The sequence below is a fragment of the Heloderma suspectum genome, chromosome 11, assembly GCF_057233095.1.
Source record: "Heloderma suspectum isolate Gila_16-S chromosome 11, 16-S_ref, whole genome shotgun sequence".
In the NCBI taxonomy this organism is placed as follows: domain Eukaryota; kingdom Metazoa; phylum Chordata; class Lepidosauria; order Squamata; family Helodermatidae; genus Heloderma; species Heloderma suspectum.
This window is the reverse complement of record NC_139468.1, coordinates 41,227,093-41,248,926: the sequence shown is the minus strand read 5'-3', so window position 1 is coordinate 41,248,926 and position 21,834 is coordinate 41,227,093. Positions and strand designations below refer to the sequence as shown.

Sequence of the window (21,834 nt, the reverse complement as noted above, 5' to 3'; positions counted from 1 at the left end):
TCGGGATGATCTGGAATTAGGAGTGACCAGTGAGTTGGCCAAGTTTGCTGATGTCACCCAATTATTTAGGGTGTTTAAAGCAAAAGAAATTGTGAAATACTCCAAAAGGATCTCTAAAAACTGGGAGAATGGGCATTAAAAGGCAAATGCAGTTCAGTGTAAACAAGTGTAAAGTGATGCATGTTGGGGCAAAAAATCCCATCTTCACATATAGATCTAATATCTATATCTATAATAATATAGATGGGATCTAAGCTAGCAGTGACTGACCAAGAAAGAGATCTTGGGGTTTTGGAGGACAGCTTTATGAAAATGTCACCCTCGTGTATGGCTGCTGAGAAAAAGACAAATTCCAAGATGGACAAAATTAGAAAAGGAGTTGAAAATAAAACTGTCAAGATCATACTGCCTTTATACAAATCTATAGTGCAGCCAGCCTTAGAATACTGTGTACAGTTCTGTTTACCACCTGGCTTACAAAAAAGGCAAGCAAGGAGAAACATGATAGAGGTGTACAAAATTATGCACAGTGTGGAGGAAGTTGATAAGGAGACATCTTTCTCCCTTTCTCATAATACTAGAACCTGGGGTCATCCCATGAAGCTGAATGGGGGGAGATTCAGGCCAGATAAAAGGAAGTACTTCACAAAGCACATAGTTAAATTATGGAATTCATACCACACGATGTAGTGATGGCCACACATTTGGATGGTTTTAAAAGGGGATTAGACAAATTCATGGAGTATAAGGCTATCAGTGGCTATTAGTCATGATGGCTATATACTACCTCCAGTATCAGAGGCAAAAATCAGTTGTTGGGGAACATGAGCAGAAGGATGCTATTGCACTGATATCCTACTTATGGGTTCCCATTGGTGCATCTGTTTGGCCACTGTGTGAACAGAATGCTGGATTAAATAGGATTTTGGTCTGATCCAGAGTGGCTCTTGTTATTTTTACATTTGTGAAGTACACATGTTCAGGCACAGCCAGGTCATTACAAGCAAAACACAAATAGAAATGTATGCTGCATGTATGCTGTAACACTGAGGGATCACATAAAAGGCGGAGAGTGTAGTATTGGTGCAGAATTTTGCTTTCTGAAAATCTCAGTTTTTGTTCCTAGCCCTTATGGTTGCAAACATATGCTTGAAAATGTGTGGACAATCTCTGTCAGAGTACAGTGTTTCAGTGTCCATATACCCCTGCCCCCTGCTCTTCTATATGACTATCAGAAGTAGAATTGTGCAAAATAACAACTGCAGAAAAGATTATGCAAATAGGCTAAATTTGAATAATTCATACAGGATCCAGCTTTTTTACACAGAGTTTAAATTGCTTGGGTGCAGAATTCACACACACAGAGTCATGGAGAACACACAGCTCTGGAATCTGTCTGCCACCCAACTTTTGAGGACACTTCTTTTAAATAGTGGAATTACAACCACATCTTCCACCACACCTTGACTAAAATTTGGCAGCCTATTAGGGGATAAACAGAATTGCTCCGTGTGCCACATCCAACTGTCAGTTTGCCATCCCTGTTTTGGACTTGAAGCTGTTGGGCAGGCATTTGTCCATTTTTAACCTTCTGTACAGTGCTAAGTACAATTTTAAGCATATAATCATAATATTAAGAAAAATGCTTCTGAGTAGAAACTTGTAGTGGCGACACAGACGTGTTGCTTATGCATCACCTTGCAAATTTCTTAAAGCAGGTTGCCAATAACACAGCTGAAGGGCCAGAAGGAGGGAAAAAGCACTTCTGACAGCTTGAGGCAACATTTCTGAGTTGCTCACATGCCAAGCAATCGCAGGCCAGCCATGAGACACCTGATCCACTATTGAAGATGTCTCTTTGTAAATATTTTTGAGCAGGAAGCTTGAAGCAGTTGGATGCGGGGCAGGAATTTTGTCATAACAAAAACTGGTATTCCAGTCTTTGGAAAGAAATGTGTTTGTGTGTATATTCAAGGCAAGTCACTCTTTATGTAGACCCATGTGGGGACTGACTGCACTGTTGTATTTGTTTTGTGTTATAAGCTCTTCCTTGTTTGAGGCGAGTCAATTGGCTTTTGTTGTTTGCATTTTTTTCAGCCCCATGTCAGCACTCCAAACAAAACAGGAACTGTAAGGGGCCCACAAAACAGTTACATCAGTCCATCGCATTCCCTGTGCACCAGATGGAATGGGATACAGTTTTGCTCTCTCTTCATTCCTCTCTCTTCATTCCTAGTGTTATAGATTTTTTCTTTTAAGATTAACCCACCCCCCGCCCCAAAATCTGATGACAGGAACCAAATTCTTCCAAGAAGCAAAACAGTCCTAACAAAGAACTGATGAAACATCTTATAGCTTTAATCCTCACTTTTTTCAATTAACAGATGGATGTATCACAGTCATCCGTAAACAATAAGAAAAAAAGTAATTTCTTTAATGCACACCTGGGAAATAGATGTGTAATTGAGGTTTGTACATTAAAAGGAATAATACAATTTAATTATTACTGCTATTTAAGGAAATCAAGAAGAGGAGCTGGAGTTAGATGAAATAATTTGTTTGAAGTCTCCCCCACTTAAATCAGAGTGTTCCAGCTCTTTTGGAGATTGGAGATGTGGCCACCAGAAAGGTAGATTACCAAAAAAAACCCAAACATTTCAGCTCTTCTACATTCCCCCTTCCTAACGTTAAGAGATTAAGCTATGTAAATACATCGATCAGAAAACGAAAAGCAGATCCATGACTGGAAAAGCAAGGAAAATTGACTGTTCGCAATTCAAGATTGCTCATGTTCTTGCTCGCACAGTGGGAGTACAAGAAACCTCTCTTCATGCAGGAACAAGGTGGCAGTGGGGATTCCGGCACTGACATCAGTCCTGTGAAGGTGGACATTGTGCCCGATGTGCTGGCACCGCCATCCATTTTATCAACAGTATAGATAGGGTTCCAGTATGACACCAGCCCCATCTACGTGGGCTGGATGCACATCTGAGCACACCTAGCCTGCAAACATGCCTAAATGCAATTATGGGTCACCTATTATATCTTTTCTGAAAGCAGTTGGAGTACTGTACAGAGAGCTTTGGCTATTGGGCGGTACGGAAATGAAATAAATACATACATACATACATACTGAACTGTAAGCTGGAGCCACGTCTGGAAACAGGACTTGCACTTGAAAACAAGAGCAGCAGCATAAGAACATCGGAAGAGCCCTGCTGGATCAGACCAAGGGTCTGTCTAGTCCAGCATTCTGCTCACCCAGTGGCCAACCAGCTGTCAACCAGGAACCCACAAGCAGGGCATTAGCGCAACAGCACCCTCCCACCCATGTTCCCCAGCAACTGGTGTACACAGGCTCACTGCCTCTGGTACTGGAGGTGGCACAGAGCCATCAAGACTAGTAGCCATTGACAGCCACCTCCTCCAGGAATTTGTCTAGCCCCCTTTTAAAGCCATCCAAACTGGTGGCCCTCACTACATCCCGTGGTAGCGAATTCCATAGTTTAACTATGCACTGTGTGAAGAAGTACTTCCTTTGATCCGTCCCGAATCTCCCCCCAGTCAACTTCATAGGATGACCCCACGTTCTAGTATTTTGAGAGAGGGAGAAAAATGTCTCCCTATCCACATTCTCCACAGCACGCATAATTTTGTAGACCTCTATCATGTCTCCCCTTACCCTCCTTTTTCCAAGCTAAATAATCCCAGTTGTAACCTTCTCTCATAGTGGAGATGCTCCAGCCCCTTGATCATTTTAGTTGCCCTTTTCTGCACCTTTTGCAGCTCTACAATATCTTTTTTTAAGCGTGGTGACCAGAACTGTACACAGTATTCCAAGTGTGGTCACACCATAGATTCGTATAGGGGCAGAATGATGTTGGCAGTTTTATTCTCAATGCCTTTTCTAATTATGCCTAACATGGAGTTTGCCTTTTTTTACAGCAGCTGCACACTGGGTTGACATCTTCATTGAGCTGTCCACCACAACCCCAAGATCTCTTTCCTGGTTGGTCACCACTAGCTCAGACCCCATCAGGCTATAGCTGAAGTTGGGATTTTTTGCCTCAATGTGCATCACTTTACACTTGCTTACGCTGAACCGCATTTGCCATTTAGATGCCCATTCTCTCAGTCTGGAGAGATCCTTTTGGAGCTCTTCACAATCCCTTTTTGTTTTAACACCCTAAATAATTTGGTGTCATCTGCAAACTTGGCCACTTCACTGCTCACTCCTAATTCCAGATCATTTATGAACAGGTTGAAAAGCATTGGTCCTAGTACAGGTCCCTGTGGGACCCCACTGTTTACTTCCCTCCATTGAGAGAATTTACCATTGATTCCTACTCTCTGCTTTTTGTTCTTTAACCAGTTTCTGATCCATAAGAGGACCTGTCCTCTTATACCATTACTGCTAAGTTTTCTCAGGAGTCTTTGGTGAGGGACTTTGTCAAAAGCCTTTTGGAAGACCAAGTAAACAATGTCTACCGGATCACCCCTGTCTACATGTTTATTGACACTCTCAAAGAACTCTAAAAGGTTAGTGAGACAGGACTTGCGTTTGCGGAAGCCGTGTTGATTCTTTTTCAGCAGGGCTTGTCGTTCTATATGCTTACTCATTTTATCTTTATAATGCCTTCAACCAATTTACCCAGAAAAAGACATTAAGCTAACAGGCCTGTAATTTCCCAGATCCCCCTGGATCCCTTTTGGAAAACTGGTGTTACATTGGCCATCTTCCAGTCCTCTGGTATAGAGGCTGATCTTAGGGACATGTTGCATATTTTGGTTAGAAGATCAGCAATTTCATATTTGAGTTCTTTGACAACTGTAGGATGGATACCATCTGGGTGCAGTGATTTATTTGCTTTCAATTTATCAATATGGTTGAGAACTTCATCTTTTGTCAACACTATTTGCCTCAGTTCTTCAGACTCCCTTCCTGAAAACATCAGTTCAGGCACAGGTATCTGTCCTATATCTTCTGCAGTGAAGACGGATGAAAAGAATTCATTCAGCGTCTCTGCAATCTCCTTGTCCTCCTTCAGTACTCCTTTAACCCCACTGTCATCCAGTGGTCCAACTGCTTCCCTAGCTGGTTTCCTGCTTCTGATATATTTAAAGAATTCTTTATTGTTGGCCTTGATGTTGTTAGCGATATGCTCTTCAAAATGCTTTTTTTGCATCTCTTATTGTCTGCTTGCATCGTCTTTGTGCAAGCTTGTGCTCCCTTTTGTTTTCCTCACTTGGGCAAGACTTCCATTTTCTGAAAGAAGCTCTCGTTTCTCTAATAGCTCCCTAAACACTACTCGTTAACCATGCTGGCGACCTCTTGGACTTGGTGCTACCTTTCCTCACCTGTGGCATATATTTTAGCTGGGCTTCTATTATTGTGGTTTTGAGTAATCTCCAAGCATTTTGAAGAGATTTAAACCTTTTGACTCCCCCTTCTAGCTTCCAGCAGGCAGCAACAACATTGTAGGCAAGAGAAGAAGGCCATCCCCCAATCCAGAGTCTTCATACTGCCTGCTAGTTGCAGAGGCTGATTTGTTCTTGAGGCCTCAGCTCCCAAAGAAGCTCATTAGGTTAAGCCCCTACCTCACCCTAGGAAGTTCCCTGTTAAATTCTCTAACAGCAGGAAGTCAAGAATTACTATCTACTGCATCCTCACCAGTCACCTTTCTGCATGGCTAGAGCCTACATGTTTCAGCCCAAGAACTTCACGATGCAAGCTAGAACCATTTCTCTTGGTTTTATGCAAATCTATTGTACCTATTATTTCCATTGCACTTTCCAACACTGCTAGTAGTACTTCTAGAGCTATTATCATTCTTCTTACAACCCCAGGTTACACTGAGGCAGCACAGAATGTCAGAGATCACCCATGGCAGAGCACAGATTCTTACATAAATCCCCCTTGGACATACCCAAATCAGGGGCTTTGCTCCAGAGCTACGCATGTCCTCCTATGCCCACACAAAACCCGTGTATATACATGGGCTGTTCTATTTGTTACAGCGATGCACACACTGTGCTGCCTCATCTATCAAAGTGAATGGGTAGACCTTGCAGGCATGGGAGCTTTATATGTGCACTGTAGGTTTTTATATTAATATCTTGCATTTCACATTTTTATAGACTTTCTTCTTAGTTTCATATATACTTACTGGGAAAAAAATTCAAGACTCACATGACAGAAGAACAGTAGAAGAACTAGAGGCTAAACTAAACTGCAGACAAAACTGAGCAGCCCACAAAAAGCTTTTAGCTTATAATACAAGTATCTGCATAAATTTACTTACCGCCATATATGCATTTGTCCCAACATACGTTTTGGCTATGGAATTCACCAGCTATCAGACAAAACAGCCTGTTAGAGCCATATAAAGATAATGTGGGAATAAAACGGGCAATTATTTCTCATTTAACCTACAATCATTCTATGTATAAATCAGCTAAAAATTATATAAAGCAGGGGATGGGGACAACACACACAAGTTTGCCTGTGAAGGCATTAAAAATGATTAAAATCCCCCTTTCTTTTGAACAAGAGCCCTAATTTAAAACAACCACAACATTTAAGTTTATAGCAGATAACCTTAAAGACAATTGTGTTTTAAACAGAATGCTTAGAGTTTTTAGTACCCCACCAACCAGTTGGATATAAAAAGTCTATTGGAAGAAGGTTTTTTTTTTCTTTTGCGGCATATTCAGTCAGTTTTTCACCTCCTCCTCCCCCCACTGTCAGCTGGCTCAAGATGTGAATAAAGCCACCTTCATTATCAGGCTGGAATGAACACTAAATATGCTAGAGGGACAACAGACTTTGACAACGTATAATGCAGCAGTGACCTCCTCTTTGGTCCTCATGTTTGGCTGGGAGGAAAGGTGGCTGCAATTCAATTCAACATCGCAGCAAGCTCATGGGTCAGTATCACAGAGGTTCTCAGGGGAAGCCCAAAATGGAAATTAATTAAAATTTGTGCTGCACATTGTTGAAGCCCACCACTATTGTTGCTCCCAATATTAATTTTTACTGTGGGCCAGTCAGTCTCCCCAGGCGCTTCTCTCGTTCTGCCCTCCCTTTTGTTTGGTCCAAACGCTTTCGTAGCCAAGCTGCATATCAATGAAGTTTGCTATTCGTAAGTAGTAATTACAATATCAGCAGTTTTTACTGTCATTAAACAATGAACAATCATATTCTGATGAAGAAAAGTCACCAGGAGATTAAAAGGATAAATCGTACATTCCCAGAAGAGGCGAGCTGGCTGCAGGGGGCTCCGTTTGTCTTGTGGCAAGTTTGGAAAGCAGAGTGAACAGTGGTATGAAGGGGAGGAAAATGGGGGTGGGGGGGAAGAAAGCTAAGGAACCATACCTGTGTGCTAACCCCAAAGTCGCATAGCTTGACCTGTCCTCTCGTATTCACCAACATATTTGAGGGCTTCACATCTGTATGGGAAGAGCAGAACATGATCATGAAACAAAGTCATACAGCTTTTACTTTACATTAAATATATCTTATTATAATGTGTTATAAAGTGGTGAACGTTTTCTAGGCACCGTGCTAAAGTTAAAAGAACAGCAACAATACAGCCCATGCCCACAGGCTTACAATCAAAGAGATACAACACATACAAGGTAAAAGGGATGGGACAGGAAATCAAGCAAACTCAGGCACTAATTGTCAGGGTTGGATCTGAGCCCATAGAGTCCCAAAGTAGCTCTGATTCTGAGGAGGAGATACAATCCGTGGGAGAGGAACCCTCTCAGGTTTCAGAGGCGCAGCTGGAGAGGGAGCCCCCCCCCCCCCCGCTCACATTCCTGGGAGCGATACTGACCCTGGCATGGAAAGGGAGGGACAACTTGAGCTTTTAGACGCGAGGTGCAGGCACAAGCGAGAGGTTGCGGGAGCTGAACTGAGGCGCTCAGCCTGGTTGGCTCGACGTCAGCAGCTGCGCCCCAAGGCCCCACGGGAAAGGGGGAGAATTTCCCCTCCTACTCCTTAAGTTCAGAGAGTTGCCGCACTTTTCTCCAAATGGAGACCAACTGACATCCTAACTCTTAGAAACCCCTGGTAGGCTGTTCCTTTGTATTTCCTCTGAGTCTCAGGCAGTTAGCATCCGTAAGCCTCACTAGGTTGAATGGAAATAAAGCTTTGGAAAGCAGCCCTTTTGTCTGACTGTTGATTCTGGCTGTTGGAGGGTTCAGAAGACAACAGGGGCAGTGCTGACACTAATTTTTCAAAATGTTACATAAATATTTAAAGAGCAGGAGGAATAACCACTGAGAAAGAGAATTCTGGGAGAGGAGGAGTCAAATGGCAGTTCAGCTCAGCTAAGCAGATAGAGGGGATCATGCTGTCTCATCTCTCATCTTGTAAGCAAAGTACCACAGTGGGCTTCCTCTGAGCTAACTTTCTCAATGGCTCAGGGATGGGTAACAATAAGATGTATCAGTGCTACCATGTCCTAATAGCTTAACATAAGGACAAGATCTAGCTAGTCCAGCATACTTTTTCCAATAGAAACCAGCCAGATGATACTGGAAAGCTCACAAAGTAGGGCATGAAGACTATGACTTCCCCTGGTAGTTTGTTCCCACCATTTACAGGTATACCACCTCTGTTAACATAGAGGTCCCATCTAGCTATCATGGCTAATAGCCATTGACAGTGTCATGCCTGCACTGGAGGAATCTTCTTCAGAGAAAGAACTAGAGCTCCCAGAGAACAACAGCATCAAACAACAGCCCATGCCAGAAGACTGGGAGGAAACTGGGCCCTCAGGGGAAATGGTCATAGGTTCATCCCTGCAAGAGGAGGGGAACTCCACTTCTCAGACAGAGGCTGAGCGACCACCTACTCCTCAAGAGCATCAGTATCTCAAGAAGCAGAGTAGAACAACCCCTGTGATAAGGAGTGCCCATTTACAAAGCAAAGCTTCTTATGAGTAAAGGACTCCAAAATATTTATTTATTTATTTATTTCATTTCTATACTGCCCAATAGCCAAAGCTCTCTGGGCGGTTCACAAAAATTAAAACCAAACAGCACACAATAAAACAATTTAAAATATATAGAACATTAAAACCACAATATAACAATACAACCACAGTAAAACCTAGCAGCAGTGCAGGAGTTTAAAATACAGATTTAAATCAGCAAAGCTAAAAGTTTAGAAAGCTAAAATGCTAAAATGCCTGGGAAAATAAAAAGGTCTTCACCTGGCGCCGAAAGGAATACAATGTAGGTGCCAGGCGAACCTCACTAGGGAGCTCATTCCACAGCCGGGGTGCCACAGAAGAAAAAGCCCTCCTCCTAGTAGCCACCCGCCTCACTTCCTTTGGCAGGGGCTCACGGAGAAGGGCCGCTGAGGATGATCTTAAGGTCCGGGCAGGCACATATGGGAGGAGGCGATCCTTCAGATAACCTGGCCCCAAGCCATTAAGGGCTTTTTTAAAAAGCTTCTGATACGTTGCAGCTGAGTCTGAGTGGGATCCTGGAAGCTTCAGCTCATAAGCTTCAGTCCTAGGCAGGGAGAGTTGGTAGAACAACATCTTATTTCAGCTTCCAATCCCTTAAAACCTTGCTTCCTTGCCCTTGGTTCTCCTTGGCCTAATTTCTTGTGATGCTGATCCCTGGAGTCCTGTAAGACCCTGTTTCTTGGATTGTGCTTGTATTGGACTCTTTGCAGAGGTGTTTCTGACCTCTGCCTGCTTTTTGACTTTTGAGATGGACTTGCCCCATAGACTGCTTTAGGACTGATCTTGAACTACCCAGACAGGCCAATTTTGCATGAATTTCTCCAAGCCTTTTAAAAAAAACATCTAAGCTAGGGGCCATCACTGCATCCTGCTGCAGTGACTTCAATAAATTAGTTATCCACTGTGTGAAACAGTGCTTCTGTTTAGGACTGAAACAGTCCTAAACCTACTACCAGTTTGTGGTGCTTACCACTGTAATACCCTGTGTTAGGTTCACATGTAGGTGAATACTATGGTTGTGATCTAGAGGGTGCATGGGAGATGTCCATGCAACAATGCTCCCCTGTTGTTCACCATGCCCCCCCTCCCCACCCCGACAGCAGTATTGGAGGTCACTTCCTGAGATGTGGAACAAGCTACATGCATGGCATGGGGGCCTGCAGTTAAGAGGGGAATTGGAAGTCCACAGCTTCTATGGAGCTCCCTTCATGTCCTTAAGACTGTATCGAAGTAACACTATTAATGCTGTTAGCATCAACCACATTACAGTTTTAATTAACCCATTAAAATAATAGCTATAAAAATCTGTATTAGGAATTTATTCCTTCCATCTATTTAGCAGCCATTCAACTAGGCTAACTCTAGCTGGCTTTGGAAGGGGGCACTAGCTTTTTGAAAAGGGCTATGTTTTTCCTCTTCTGGAGCAAGAGGGTTCACTAGAGATGAAGAGAGACAGGCAGTGGGGAGCCAACTAGGCATTAGAAAATCCACTACAAAATATATTTATGTTTTTTTTTTTAAATCGCATGTATAATTTCTTTGTATAAGGAAAATAAGCAAGAGAAAGCACTGTGTGCGTGTGTAATGCTCTCCCAGAGCATCTGTTTGTGATTAATACTTCCATTTTGAATGTGGAAGAATTTAAACAAGAGCCAAAATGGGACATTATGTTCCCATCATCACAAGTGCTTCCTTAATACAAATTATTTATACGAGACAAGCCTTGTGGAGGATGAACAGACGCCATTTCATTCCACCTCCATCTGAGCTGTTTTTACCATACTACTAGATGAATGGGACATGGGTGCTCTTTCCTTGCCATTACTGAACTGTCAAGGAAGGGGGTCAGGATGCTGAATACAGAAACATTTCAGTCGCCTTATTCAAAAGCAAATAGATTTTTAAAAAACCCACACAATCCATTTTATTCAAAATCATTTTTAAAAACCACACTCTCCACCTTGATTGCACAAGCATTAGAGTGCAGAATTCCAAAGTTCAAGGAAGCTGAGCAATACAAACCCTAGTTAGAGATGCGAATTGCTAGGAGATCATAATCAGCAGCAACACAATATATGTGTACGCTTTTCTTGTCCATTAGCAATTTTGTTGCAGTTCTGATCCTGCTCACACGCTTCTTCTAAAGGTTGTTGGTTATTTTAAGAACTCAACAGTGCGTGCACAAATTAGCTCATTTAAAGATTAGACGGCTATGTCATCAGGAGCAATTGTGTTCTGGTCAAAATCTGCAGGTAGGGTTCACACTGAAAGTTTTTCACTTCCCTGGCTACCGGGTCTACATGTTTCAACAGCTGATGGCGGATGTGCGTGCTCCAAATGAAACTGCAGCCCTATGTTGAGTCCTTAGCAAGGGAAGTTTGTCAACATATGTATGTATATGTGCGTGCGTGTGCATATATCTACCATACAGTCTCATCTGGGCATCAGGTTGAGTACAAGGCTGATCCTAAGATAAATGGTGCCCTGGGTAAGGAACACTTCCAGCATTCCCCAGCAACTTACAGAGTTTACAAAAATTCTCTCTCTCTCTCTCCATACACACACACACACACACACCACACACACACACATTGCTCATAGTGTTTATAGCATTTGTAGTGCTTATAGCGCTTGGTAAGGTTGCCTCAAAGTAAAGCTGTGTTCTGCTGATTTTTCTCTAGAATGAATGACATCAAATTGGAAATTGAGGGTGGGGGATACGTTAAACCTAACTGATGGACATTCATTTTTGTAATTAGTATCTAAACAACCTGTAGAACTTTGAAAAAAGGTTAGAGACATTTACTGCTTTTTATCAACCTACCTCACTGCAGACAGTACACTAAAAAAAACTCCATCAACAAGCTCAGCTCAGTGCCCAGGGCAAGCACCCAACTCACCAACCCTTAGAGCCGGCTCTGGCAACTAGTCAGTCCCCAAAAAGAAGACTGGCAAGACAGGAGTCAACCAGGCTCCAGAGCAGGGAACAATGAACTATATGGGGACCTCAGGAGCTCCAGGAAGGTGTTAAATTACTGGCAAATTGTGTGGCTGGCACACCCCTCTGACAAATTACTTTTGATGGGTCCATAGAAATATCAAAAGGTAAGCTGTTTCTCATTTGCTTATAGATTGTATTCACAATATTTAGCATACCAGATATTAGAAGCAATTTGAATTCCCATAATTCTCAGTTCTGTCTTGAAACCTTGGTTTATTTGTATCCAGCCTAATTTTCATGCAACAGATGAAGTAAATCGATGCCTTAAAAAAACTAATTTCAACATAAGCCAGTCTTTAAGACTTCATAGTGATTCCTCTTCTGAAATTAAAATGAACTGTGATATTCACATGAAACATGTAAGAACAAATCCACAACTTACCTCTATGTAAAATTTTTAAGCTCCATAAATATGTAAGACCTTTAACAACCTACAAATGAGTGCAAGAGAAAGAAATGATTGAAGGTATTTAATAAATATATAACACAGATATGCATTTTTATTTTATAACCTAGTGTTAAAATTGAAATCTATTTTATGGCACCGCAAAAATAAATAAATAAATAAATATGTTTTGGTCCAATTTTGAGGAGATGAGTCAACATATACCCTATCTACATTTCTTGTTCACTTCTGACTATAATTAGTAGCCACTGATGGCTGTGATCCTTTTTTAAAAGCAAATTACTAACACTACATCCTATGGCAGTGAGTTCCAGGCTTTCTAACATTACTGCCAGGGAGCATGAAGAACCCACAGGGAAGCTCCTCTGTGCATGCACATACATACATGCCAAATTGCTCTCCATTTTATATCTATTAGTAACATGCGTGGCAGATGTAAGGAACAGGTACTGCCCAATTTTCTTCATATCGCTATGTTGAGAACACTTCTGCAACTTCTGCAGCAAAAAATATGAGAATGCACTTCCTTACTTGGTTAGAAAAATGCACTTCTTGACTTTCCGTAGAGGTCATCCAATCAATAACTAAGAAATTAATAACGTGATCCAATACATGACTACTCACAAGTATGTTCCACTAAGATCAGTGGGGCTTACTCCCAGGTAAGCGCAGTAGCGTAGTGGTAAATCTTTAAGTACAGGCGCTCAGCGTGACAGCCCCCACAACAACACCCCAAGGGCAGTCCAAAAATGGAGGCAGTTGTGTTGATCCAGTGTGCATATGTGTGTGTCTATTAAACTATTAAATAAGGATGGCAAAATGATAACAGATGACAAAGAAAAGGCAGAGGTGCTCAATTCCTACTTTGGCTCAGCCTTCTCCCAAAAGAGGGTCTATGACCCCCCTGGCAAGGGCAAAGTACAGGCTGAAGGGGCAGAATTGCAGCTTGAGATTGATAGGCCCCTTCCAACCCTACTATTCTATGATACTATAAAACCCCAAAGAGCAGCACTACATAGTATAATATCCTAAATCATTATGACCAGCAGAAAAAAGTGTTTGAGCTCTGCTGTCCCATATTCATGCTCCACTACATCACTCGCTAGGTGGTAAGTATGTATAGGGTTATAAATTCTTTCCCACCACCCTGCAAATTTTATAAGTCTCATCTATAATGACACCATAATCATTTGAGTCTTTTGTTGTCTCACTTATTTTCAACAACTCTGCTGGCTCATTTTCATTAATCTGTTTTATGTATTATTTATTTATTTACAAGATTTATACACCACTCTACATCCAATAAAATATCTGAGCAGTGAACAATTAAAAGGGAGAAGAAAATAATGATAATAATAATACACAGAAATACCTAATCAAGACCTTCAAAATCAGGTTGTATCAATAAAACAATGGCTTGTTAGTCAGGGAAGTCTTGTTTAAATAAAAATGTCTTCAGCAGGCACAAAAAATAGAACAATGTTGGTGCCTTCCTGACATCAACAGGCAGGGAATTCCATAGAGAGGGAGCCAGTGTACTAAAAGCTCTATTCCAAGTGGACTCCAAACAGACCACAGGTCATAGAATCACAGAATAGTAGGGTTGGAAGGGGCCTACAAGACCATCGAGTCCAACCCCCTGCTCAATGCAGGAATCCAAGTCACAGCATCCCTGACAAGTGGCTGTCCAGCCTCATCTTGAATGCCTCCAGTGTGGGAGAGCCCACCACCTCCCTAGGTCATTAGTTCCATTGTCGTATTGCTCTAACAGTCAGGAAGTTTTTCCTGATGTTCAGCTGGAATCTGGCTTCCTGTCACTTGAGCCCATTATTCCATGTTCTGCGTTCTGGGATAATGGAGAAGAGATCCTGGCCTTCTTCTCTGTGACAACCTTTCAAGTACCTGAAGAGCGCTATCACATCTCCCCTCAGTCTTCTCTTCTCAAGGCTAAACATGCCCAGTTCTTTCACTCTTCCCTCACAGCGCTTTGTTTCCAGTCCCCTGATCATCCTTGTTGCCCTCCTCTGAACCCTCTCCAGCATTCACCCCTATCCAGAGGAGGGCTCTGGATAGGGGTGAATGCTCCTTCCTTGTTCTCTTCGACCTCTCAGCGGCTTTTGATACCGTTGACCATGGTATCCTCCTGGACCACCTGGAGGGGTTGGGCATTGGAGACACCGTATTGCGGTGGTTCCGGCCCTTCCTCTCCGGCAGGTACCAAAGGGCAGCACTGGGAGAGGAGGTTTCGGTCCTGTGGCCATTCACTTGTGGGTTGCCACAGGGTTCCATCCTCTCCCCGATGCTATTTAACATCTATGTGAAGCCGTTGGGGGCTATCATCAGGAGGTTTGGGGTGCGGTGTCATCAGTATGCGGATGACACGCAGCTCTACCTCTTATTCAAATCTTCACCAAGGTTGGCCATAGAATCCCTCTCCAAATGTCTGGAGACGGTGAATGGATGGATGGGGAAGAATAAGCTGAAGCTGGCCCTGACAAGACTGAGGTACTTTTGGTGGGAGACAAGAGGAGGCTGGGGGATGCTGACCTGGTGTTGAATGGGGTACGGCTACCCTTCAAAGACCAGGTCCGCAGCCTGGGGGTCATTTTGGACTCCCGGCTGTCCATGGAGACTCAGGTGTCAGCTGTGAGCCAGACAGCGCTGTATCAACTCCATCTGATACGGTGGCTGCGCCCCTTCCTTCCCGACCATCTGCTCCCATCGGTAGTACATGCCTTGGTCTCCTCTCATTTAGACTACTGTAATGTGCTCTACATGGGGTTACCCTTGAAGATGGTTCAGAAGCTGCAGCTGGTACAGAACGTGGCGGCTCGCCTGATTAAAGGCGGCCGCCAGCAAGATCACATCACTCCGGTGCTGAAGGAGTTGCATTGCTTACCAGTTGTTTTCCAGGCCAAATTCAAGGTGTTGGTTTTGACCTTTAAAACCCTATATGGTTCCGGCCCAGCCTATCTTCAGGAGCGCCTCCAGAAACACCAGACAGGCCGCTTAACAAGATTAGCCTCGGATGGCCTTCTCTCTGTCCCATCAGCCAGGACAGCTAGACTGCTGGGGACGAGGGAGAGGGCCTTTTCTGTGGTGGCCTGCACTCTGTGGAACTCCCTCCCTAAGGAACTCCGTCATGCCCCCTCTTTAATGACCTTCCGCCATGCATTAAAAACGTGGTTGTTCAGGCAGGCATTTGGGGGGGGTTAGGGTATTTTAGAAAATGTTTTTATTGTAGAATTTTATTGTTTTAACTTTAAACTGTTTATTATACGTTGTACATCGCCCAGAGTGGCTGGGCAACTAACTAGATGGGCGAATAATAAATTTAATAAATAAAATAATAAATAAATAAATTGTCTGCATCCTTCTCAAAGTGCAGTGCCCAGAACTGGACACAGTACTCCAGATGAGCCCTAACTAGTGCTGAGCAGAGGGGAACTAGTACTTCCCGGGATTTGGAAGCTATGCTCCTATGAATGCAGCCCAAAAGAGCATTTGCCTTTTTTGCAGCCACATCACATTGTTGGCTCATATTCAGCTTGTGATCGACAACAATTCCAAGATCCTTCTCGCTCGTAGTGTTGTTGAGCCACGTATCCCCCATCTTGTAACTGTGCGTTTGGTTTCTTTTTCCTAGGTGCAGAACTTGGCATTTATCCCTATTAAATGTCATTCTGTTGTTTTCTGCCCAGCGCTCCAGTCTATCAAGATCACTTTGAATTTTGTTTCTGTCTTCCAAGGTATTAGCTATCCCGCCCAATTCTGTGTCATCTGCAAATTTGATTAGCATTCCCTGCACCTCCTCCTCCAAGTCATTAATACAAATGTTGAAGAGCACTGGGCCCAGGACTGAGCCCTGCAGCGCCCTGCTCGTTACCTCTCCCCAGTTGGAGAAGGTCCCATTGATAAGCACTCTTTGAGTCCGATTCTGTAGCCAACCGTGGATCCACCAGATCTTTGTTTCATCTAGCCCACTTTGAGCTAGTTTGCTCATCAGGATATCATGGGGCACTTTGTGGAAAGCTTTGCTGAAGTCGAGGTATATGATGTCCACAGCATTCCCACAGTCCACAAAGGAGGTTACCCGATCAAAAAATGAGTTCAGATTCGTCTGCCAGGATTTGTTCTTGACAAATCCATGTTGGCTTTGAGTAATCACTGCATTGTTTTCAAGGTGCTTACAGATAGATTGCTTTATCATCTGCTCCAGAATTTTCCCAGGGATTGATGTCAGACTGACTGGTCTGTAGTTCCCAGGTTCCTCCTTTTTACCGTTTTTAAAGATAGGGACAACATTAGCCCTCCTCCAGTCATCTGGCACTTCACCCGTCCTCCATGATTGCTCAAAGAGAATAGACAGCGGTTCTGAGAGTTCTTCTGCCAGTTCCTTTATTACTCTAGGATGCAGTTCATCTGGCCCTGGAGATCTGAACTCATTCAAAGTAATTAGGTGTTCCTTGACCATATGCCTATCCATCTCAAGCTGCAATCCTGCTCCATCAGGCTGTACTTCGCCTTTGCCAGGGGGTCATAGACTCTCTTTTGGGAGAAGACTGAGCCAAAGTAGGAATTGAGCACTTCTGCCTTTTCTTTGTCATCTGTTACATGTGGAACTACAAGGAGTGCCTCATCTGATGACTTCAATGACCAGGCAGGCTGTTAAAGGAAAAGGCACTCTCTCAAATATCCCGGTCACAAGTTGTTTATACATCTATAACAAAAGCTTAAACCTGGCCTGGAAGCAAATAGGCAGCCAGTGCAGTTCCCTCAGTAGAGGTGTTACATGATGAAAAGGGGCAGCTCCTGACAACAGTCGAGCTGCTGCATTCTGCAACTGTAAACAGGAGCCCCACATACAGCACATTGCAGCAATCCAGTCTTGAGGTTACTAGCACTTCTACCACTGTGGCCAAACTATCCGTGTCCAGGAGAGGCCATAGCTGGCGCACCAGTCGAAGCTGGTTGGAGGTACTCCGAGCTGCTGTGGCCACTGAGCCTCTATTGCAAAGATGAATCCAGGAGTACTCCTGAACATGATCTTTCAGATAGTGCAAACCTATCCAGGATAGGAAATAAGTCTATCTCCCAGACTTGGGAACCACTCACCCATGGGGCCTCCATCTCGTCAGGATTCAGCCTCAGTTTATTAGCCCTCATCCAGCTCATCCTCAATGGAGGCACTGATTCAGGACTTGCACAGGCTCACCTGATTCAGATGTCATAGGGAGACAGAGCTGTATGTCATCAGCATACTAATAGCACTTGGCTCCAAACCTGTTAACGACCACTCCCAGTGGCTTCATAGAGATGTTGAATAACACCGGGGACAAGCAAAACCCTGTAGCTCAATTGCCAAGGGGCCAAGAAATAATCACCCAGTGTGATTCTCTGAAATTGACCCTCGAGATAGGACTGGAACCACTGTAACATAGTGCCTCCAATGCCAAGCCCAGGAGAATACCATGGTCAATGGTATCAAAGGTTGATGAGAGATGGAGCAGAATTAGCAGGGTCAGGCTCCTCCTCTCCCTCTCTCGATAATGGTTATTCATCAGGGTGACCAAGGCTGATTCAGTCCTGTAACCAGGCCAAAACCCAGATTGAAATTGGTCTAGATTATCAATATCCTCCAAGAGTGCTTGCAATTGCCCTGCCACGATCCTCTTCCCCTCCAAAGGGGTATTTGTAACTGGGCAGTAGTTGTCAAATACTATTGGGTCTCGAGCAGCTTTCTTCAGAAGCGGTCGCACTACTACCTCGTTGAGGGCAGCAGGAACTACCTCTTTGTGTAGAGATGTATTTACCACTCCCTGGACCTATCCAGAGGTATGCCTCTCATGGAGTCTAGAAATTACATTATTTGACTTCTTAGAACAAGTAAAGCTGTTTCTTTGAGATCCAGAATATAGCTTTCAATTTTTTTTAAAGTGAACAAGAAACAAATGTCTAGTTCTCATGGTAGAAGAAAAATACCAGAAACTAGATATGTTTTCAGACTGAGTTTTCACATACTACAGCAGAAGTGGAGTTTAAGTGGAAAAAATCAGTTACATCCCATAACCAGTTACATCCCATAACATAAGAGGTGATAAAACATCCTCGTTTTTCACTGTGTGTATACTGCAGCAACACATCAGGGAGCTGAGCCCACACCAAAGGCAACTGTATTTCTCTGTTCATTACAGTACAGGTATACAGTTTGCATTGATTTTTAATTATAGATTTTTAACAGCAAATATAAGAATGTTGACGATCTAAAAACCTACTCAACTGAGTTCATAAAGTACTTTTGTGGTAAGGTATGTCTGTTGAATGAGTAGAACGCTGTTAACCAAATAACAGATAGTTTTCCATTTCAACTTTGTTTTGTCCAAGGATGCCCATAACCCCTTCTACACTGATCAGAAATCACAGCTATTTATTTATACTACATGAGAGGCCATTTTCCAATTCAGAACATAGACACAAAGTATTAAGTATTATGTTAAAGAGATGCTGCCATAGAATTTCTTTTGACTGAATACTCTAGAAGGTATTGCTGGCATTCAGTAAAATAGGTTTGACAACAATGACTTGACAAAGCCTTGACACAAATAGTAGTTATATCTGCCATCAATCACTCACTCTCTTGACAGTTTAAGTGCACATCTTTTGCAGGAAAAAACTTCAATCAACATTAGCAGTCAAAATACAGTGCATGGTGTCACTGCTTCAGAAATGAAAAAGAAAATAAACATGTGAAGTGGCAAGCAAAAGGCAGCTTATGAACATGTGGTAGCCCAGCTTCAGGAATGTACTTAGTAGGGGTGGTTCTATGGCTGCCTCCAAGCTATGCTTTCATAGGCTTAAAAAACAACAACACATGAACAGGTGGGGTTTCATCACTCAGTGGCAAGACTGTTGCCTAACTGGTTTTAAGTTAGAACTAAAATGGATTTGGAGACCAAACCCCCCCCTGAATTACTTAGCATTTGCTTGTGTAAATTCAGACCTACTTTCTCTTAAACTGGATTCCTATAAAAAGGATGCTGTTCTTGAATTTAGGGATTTTTGAGGCGGGGTAGGGGGAGATGTAAACTGAATTTGGCAAGTTGATACTTAACACTGATCTCTTAAAATGCATCAGCAAGACATTTGCCCTAACCCAATTGGAGGCTTTCCGCCTGCATATCTCTAGCTGGAGGGGAAACCCATGTTCAAACAGCCACTGCACATACTGTTCCCCTTCCCCATTCTAACAGCCTAAATGCCCACCAATTGGCTGTTCAAGAGGCAGAGCAAGGGAAAGATTTAGATCCCCCCCTCTGCCTTCTCTGTTACACACCTGACTGGTAGTTTGTTTGTTTTTTAAAAGACACTGATCCCACAGATCCCACTGCTCTATGTGCACTAGACTGAACTAGAGCTTTAAGATTTAAATTACCTAAAACAATCCCTCAAAGTCAAATATTTAAAGTTTGTTCTAATTTTCATTTCAATTTAGCCACAGATTCATTGTGTGGCCTTGGACACACCACAAGCTACATGCCTGTAAAATTCTTACAGGATGCCACCTCAAGTTGCTTACTGATAGGATGCAAAAGATGTTCAGGACTGTAAAGCAAATTTTTTACTTACTGTGAGCTATATAAATGATTATTTAATAATATCATGCAAATCCTACAAACAGCAAAAATGAAACACTTTTATTTCACTTTAGTCTTGCCTAAAAAAAAAAAGCCAAACACTCTCACGTACCAAAAGAAACCATACTAAGCCTAAAAAATAAGCCCATCTGGACCTGGTCCAAAGAGACCGCATCAGATGAAAAGATGCTCTTCACACATGCAGCTAAAGCGGAGAGAATGAAGCCGAGCTGCGAATTACAATGAAAGAAGCCTAAATAGCTGCCTGTGTTAGATTAAAGGATTTCAGTTGTCAGCTTGATGTATAATGAGTGTGGAAAACAGGCATTTAATTAAATGGTACATTATAGAATAACTTTGTTATGCTTTAACCCACTTAAATTATCAAAGCCTGCTTCAGATTTAGCAATTGTTCAGCAACACCCTACCCCATGACATTTAACCAAGGCTTTCTTCCCACTGGTCTTCACTCCAGCTTTAAAATTATGATACATTCTCTCCTTATACTTGAAAAATTCAAGTTGTGAATATGCCATGGCATGGTCTGAAGACACATGACACAGTATCTACACAGCACGTTTTTCTCTTTCCAGAGGAGTAGCCACGTCTAGCCTGTAGCAGCAAAAACAACACAGGATCTTGGGGGCGACCCAAAGACTGTCAAATTCATTACAGAATAACCTTCATGGACTAGAGTCCACTTCATCAGATGCATGTAATGAAGTGGACTCTAGTCCATGAAAGCTTATGCCATAATAAATTTGTTAGTTTCCAAGGTCCCACAAGACTCTGTTGCTTTTTTCTCTTTTTTTTGGCCTCCTGTATTATTTTCATTGTGTCCACACATTTCAGCTGTGCGAAGCTAATATTATTACAATAAAAACAAACCCTCAAAGTACTCACAGCTACGGCTATTCTTCCAAGTACGTGTTCTGGAATTTTTCTGTAAACATCCAAAGAGCCCCCTGCAAGGTCAAAGAAAATACACTCAATTAATATCAAATTAAAACAACAACATATCACAGGGTAAATCTGTTCATCTGGGTTAAGTGAGACTCCCAACACATCTTGTTGGCCCAGGCGAGAAGAACAGTGCTACAACAGCACTGCAGCATTCTTTGTGACATAGTGTCCGCGTTCGGGCAATCAGAGGGAGAAATAATGCAGTGTCGGTTGTTTCCCCCACGCATGCTGGTTGGGCGACCGGGATTGCCCTAATTACCCCCGCCGCATCACAGGTTGCCGTGTTGTCTGAACCCAGGGCGTGGAGCGGGTATAGTACATTTTCACCCACCCTACAACCCATGGCTTGCAGTATGGGTTGACGGTGGGTGAAAATGCACTATGCCTGTGCTATGCGGCAGGTTTGGACAACACGGCAACCCGCAATGCAGCATGGGTAATTACGGTAATCTGGGTCAAGCGACTGGCATGTGCAGGATCAGGGTAACAACCGATGCTGCGTTGTGTCCCTCACTGATAATCTGAACATCCTCAGTAAGGGTTATCAGGGCACACCTCTTCTTTGGGTCACCTGTGCAGGTGTATATGCCTTGCTTGTCTGATACATTTATAATTTGATGAACACTGGGGTTAAATTGCAAAGCCAAACAGTACAATAAGCCTATCTTATGAGAGCTGGACTAAAATGCTTTATCTTGCCATTCCCAATCAATTGCTTGCTGAAAACACACAGGACACTGAGTGAGCTAATAGGCTTTCTTTGAAAGAAAATCTGTGTTGGCGACTGAAACATTAAAAGAGGGAACAGCTGTTTTGTCAGTAAAGACAGATTGCATGGAAGTGGCAAAT

General features: G+C 42.9%; 1 protein-coding gene across 8 annotated transcripts in view; it reads right to left on the bottom strand.

The window, feature by feature from the left end:
* The window catches only part of MAP2K5 (mitogen-activated protein kinase kinase 5), a 162,298-nt gene that overhangs the window by 82,250 nt on the left and 58,214 nt on the right, over positions 1 to 21,834 (bottom strand). For all 8 annotated transcript variants that reach the window (XM_084817527.1, XM_084817524.1, XM_084817525.1 and 5 more), the window contains 4 exons: positions 20,926 to 20,987; positions 12,365 to 12,413; positions 7,376 to 7,449; positions 6,303 to 6,353 (listed from right to left, as the gene is read on the bottom strand). In XM_084817527.1, the coding sequence (XP_084673653.1) occupies positions 6,303 to 6,353; positions 7,376 to 7,449; positions 12,365 to 12,413; positions 20,926 to 20,987 (236 nt within the window). The remainder of the gene's footprint in view (positions 1 to 6,302; positions 6,354 to 7,375; positions 7,450 to 12,364; positions 12,414 to 20,925; positions 20,988 to 21,834) is intronic.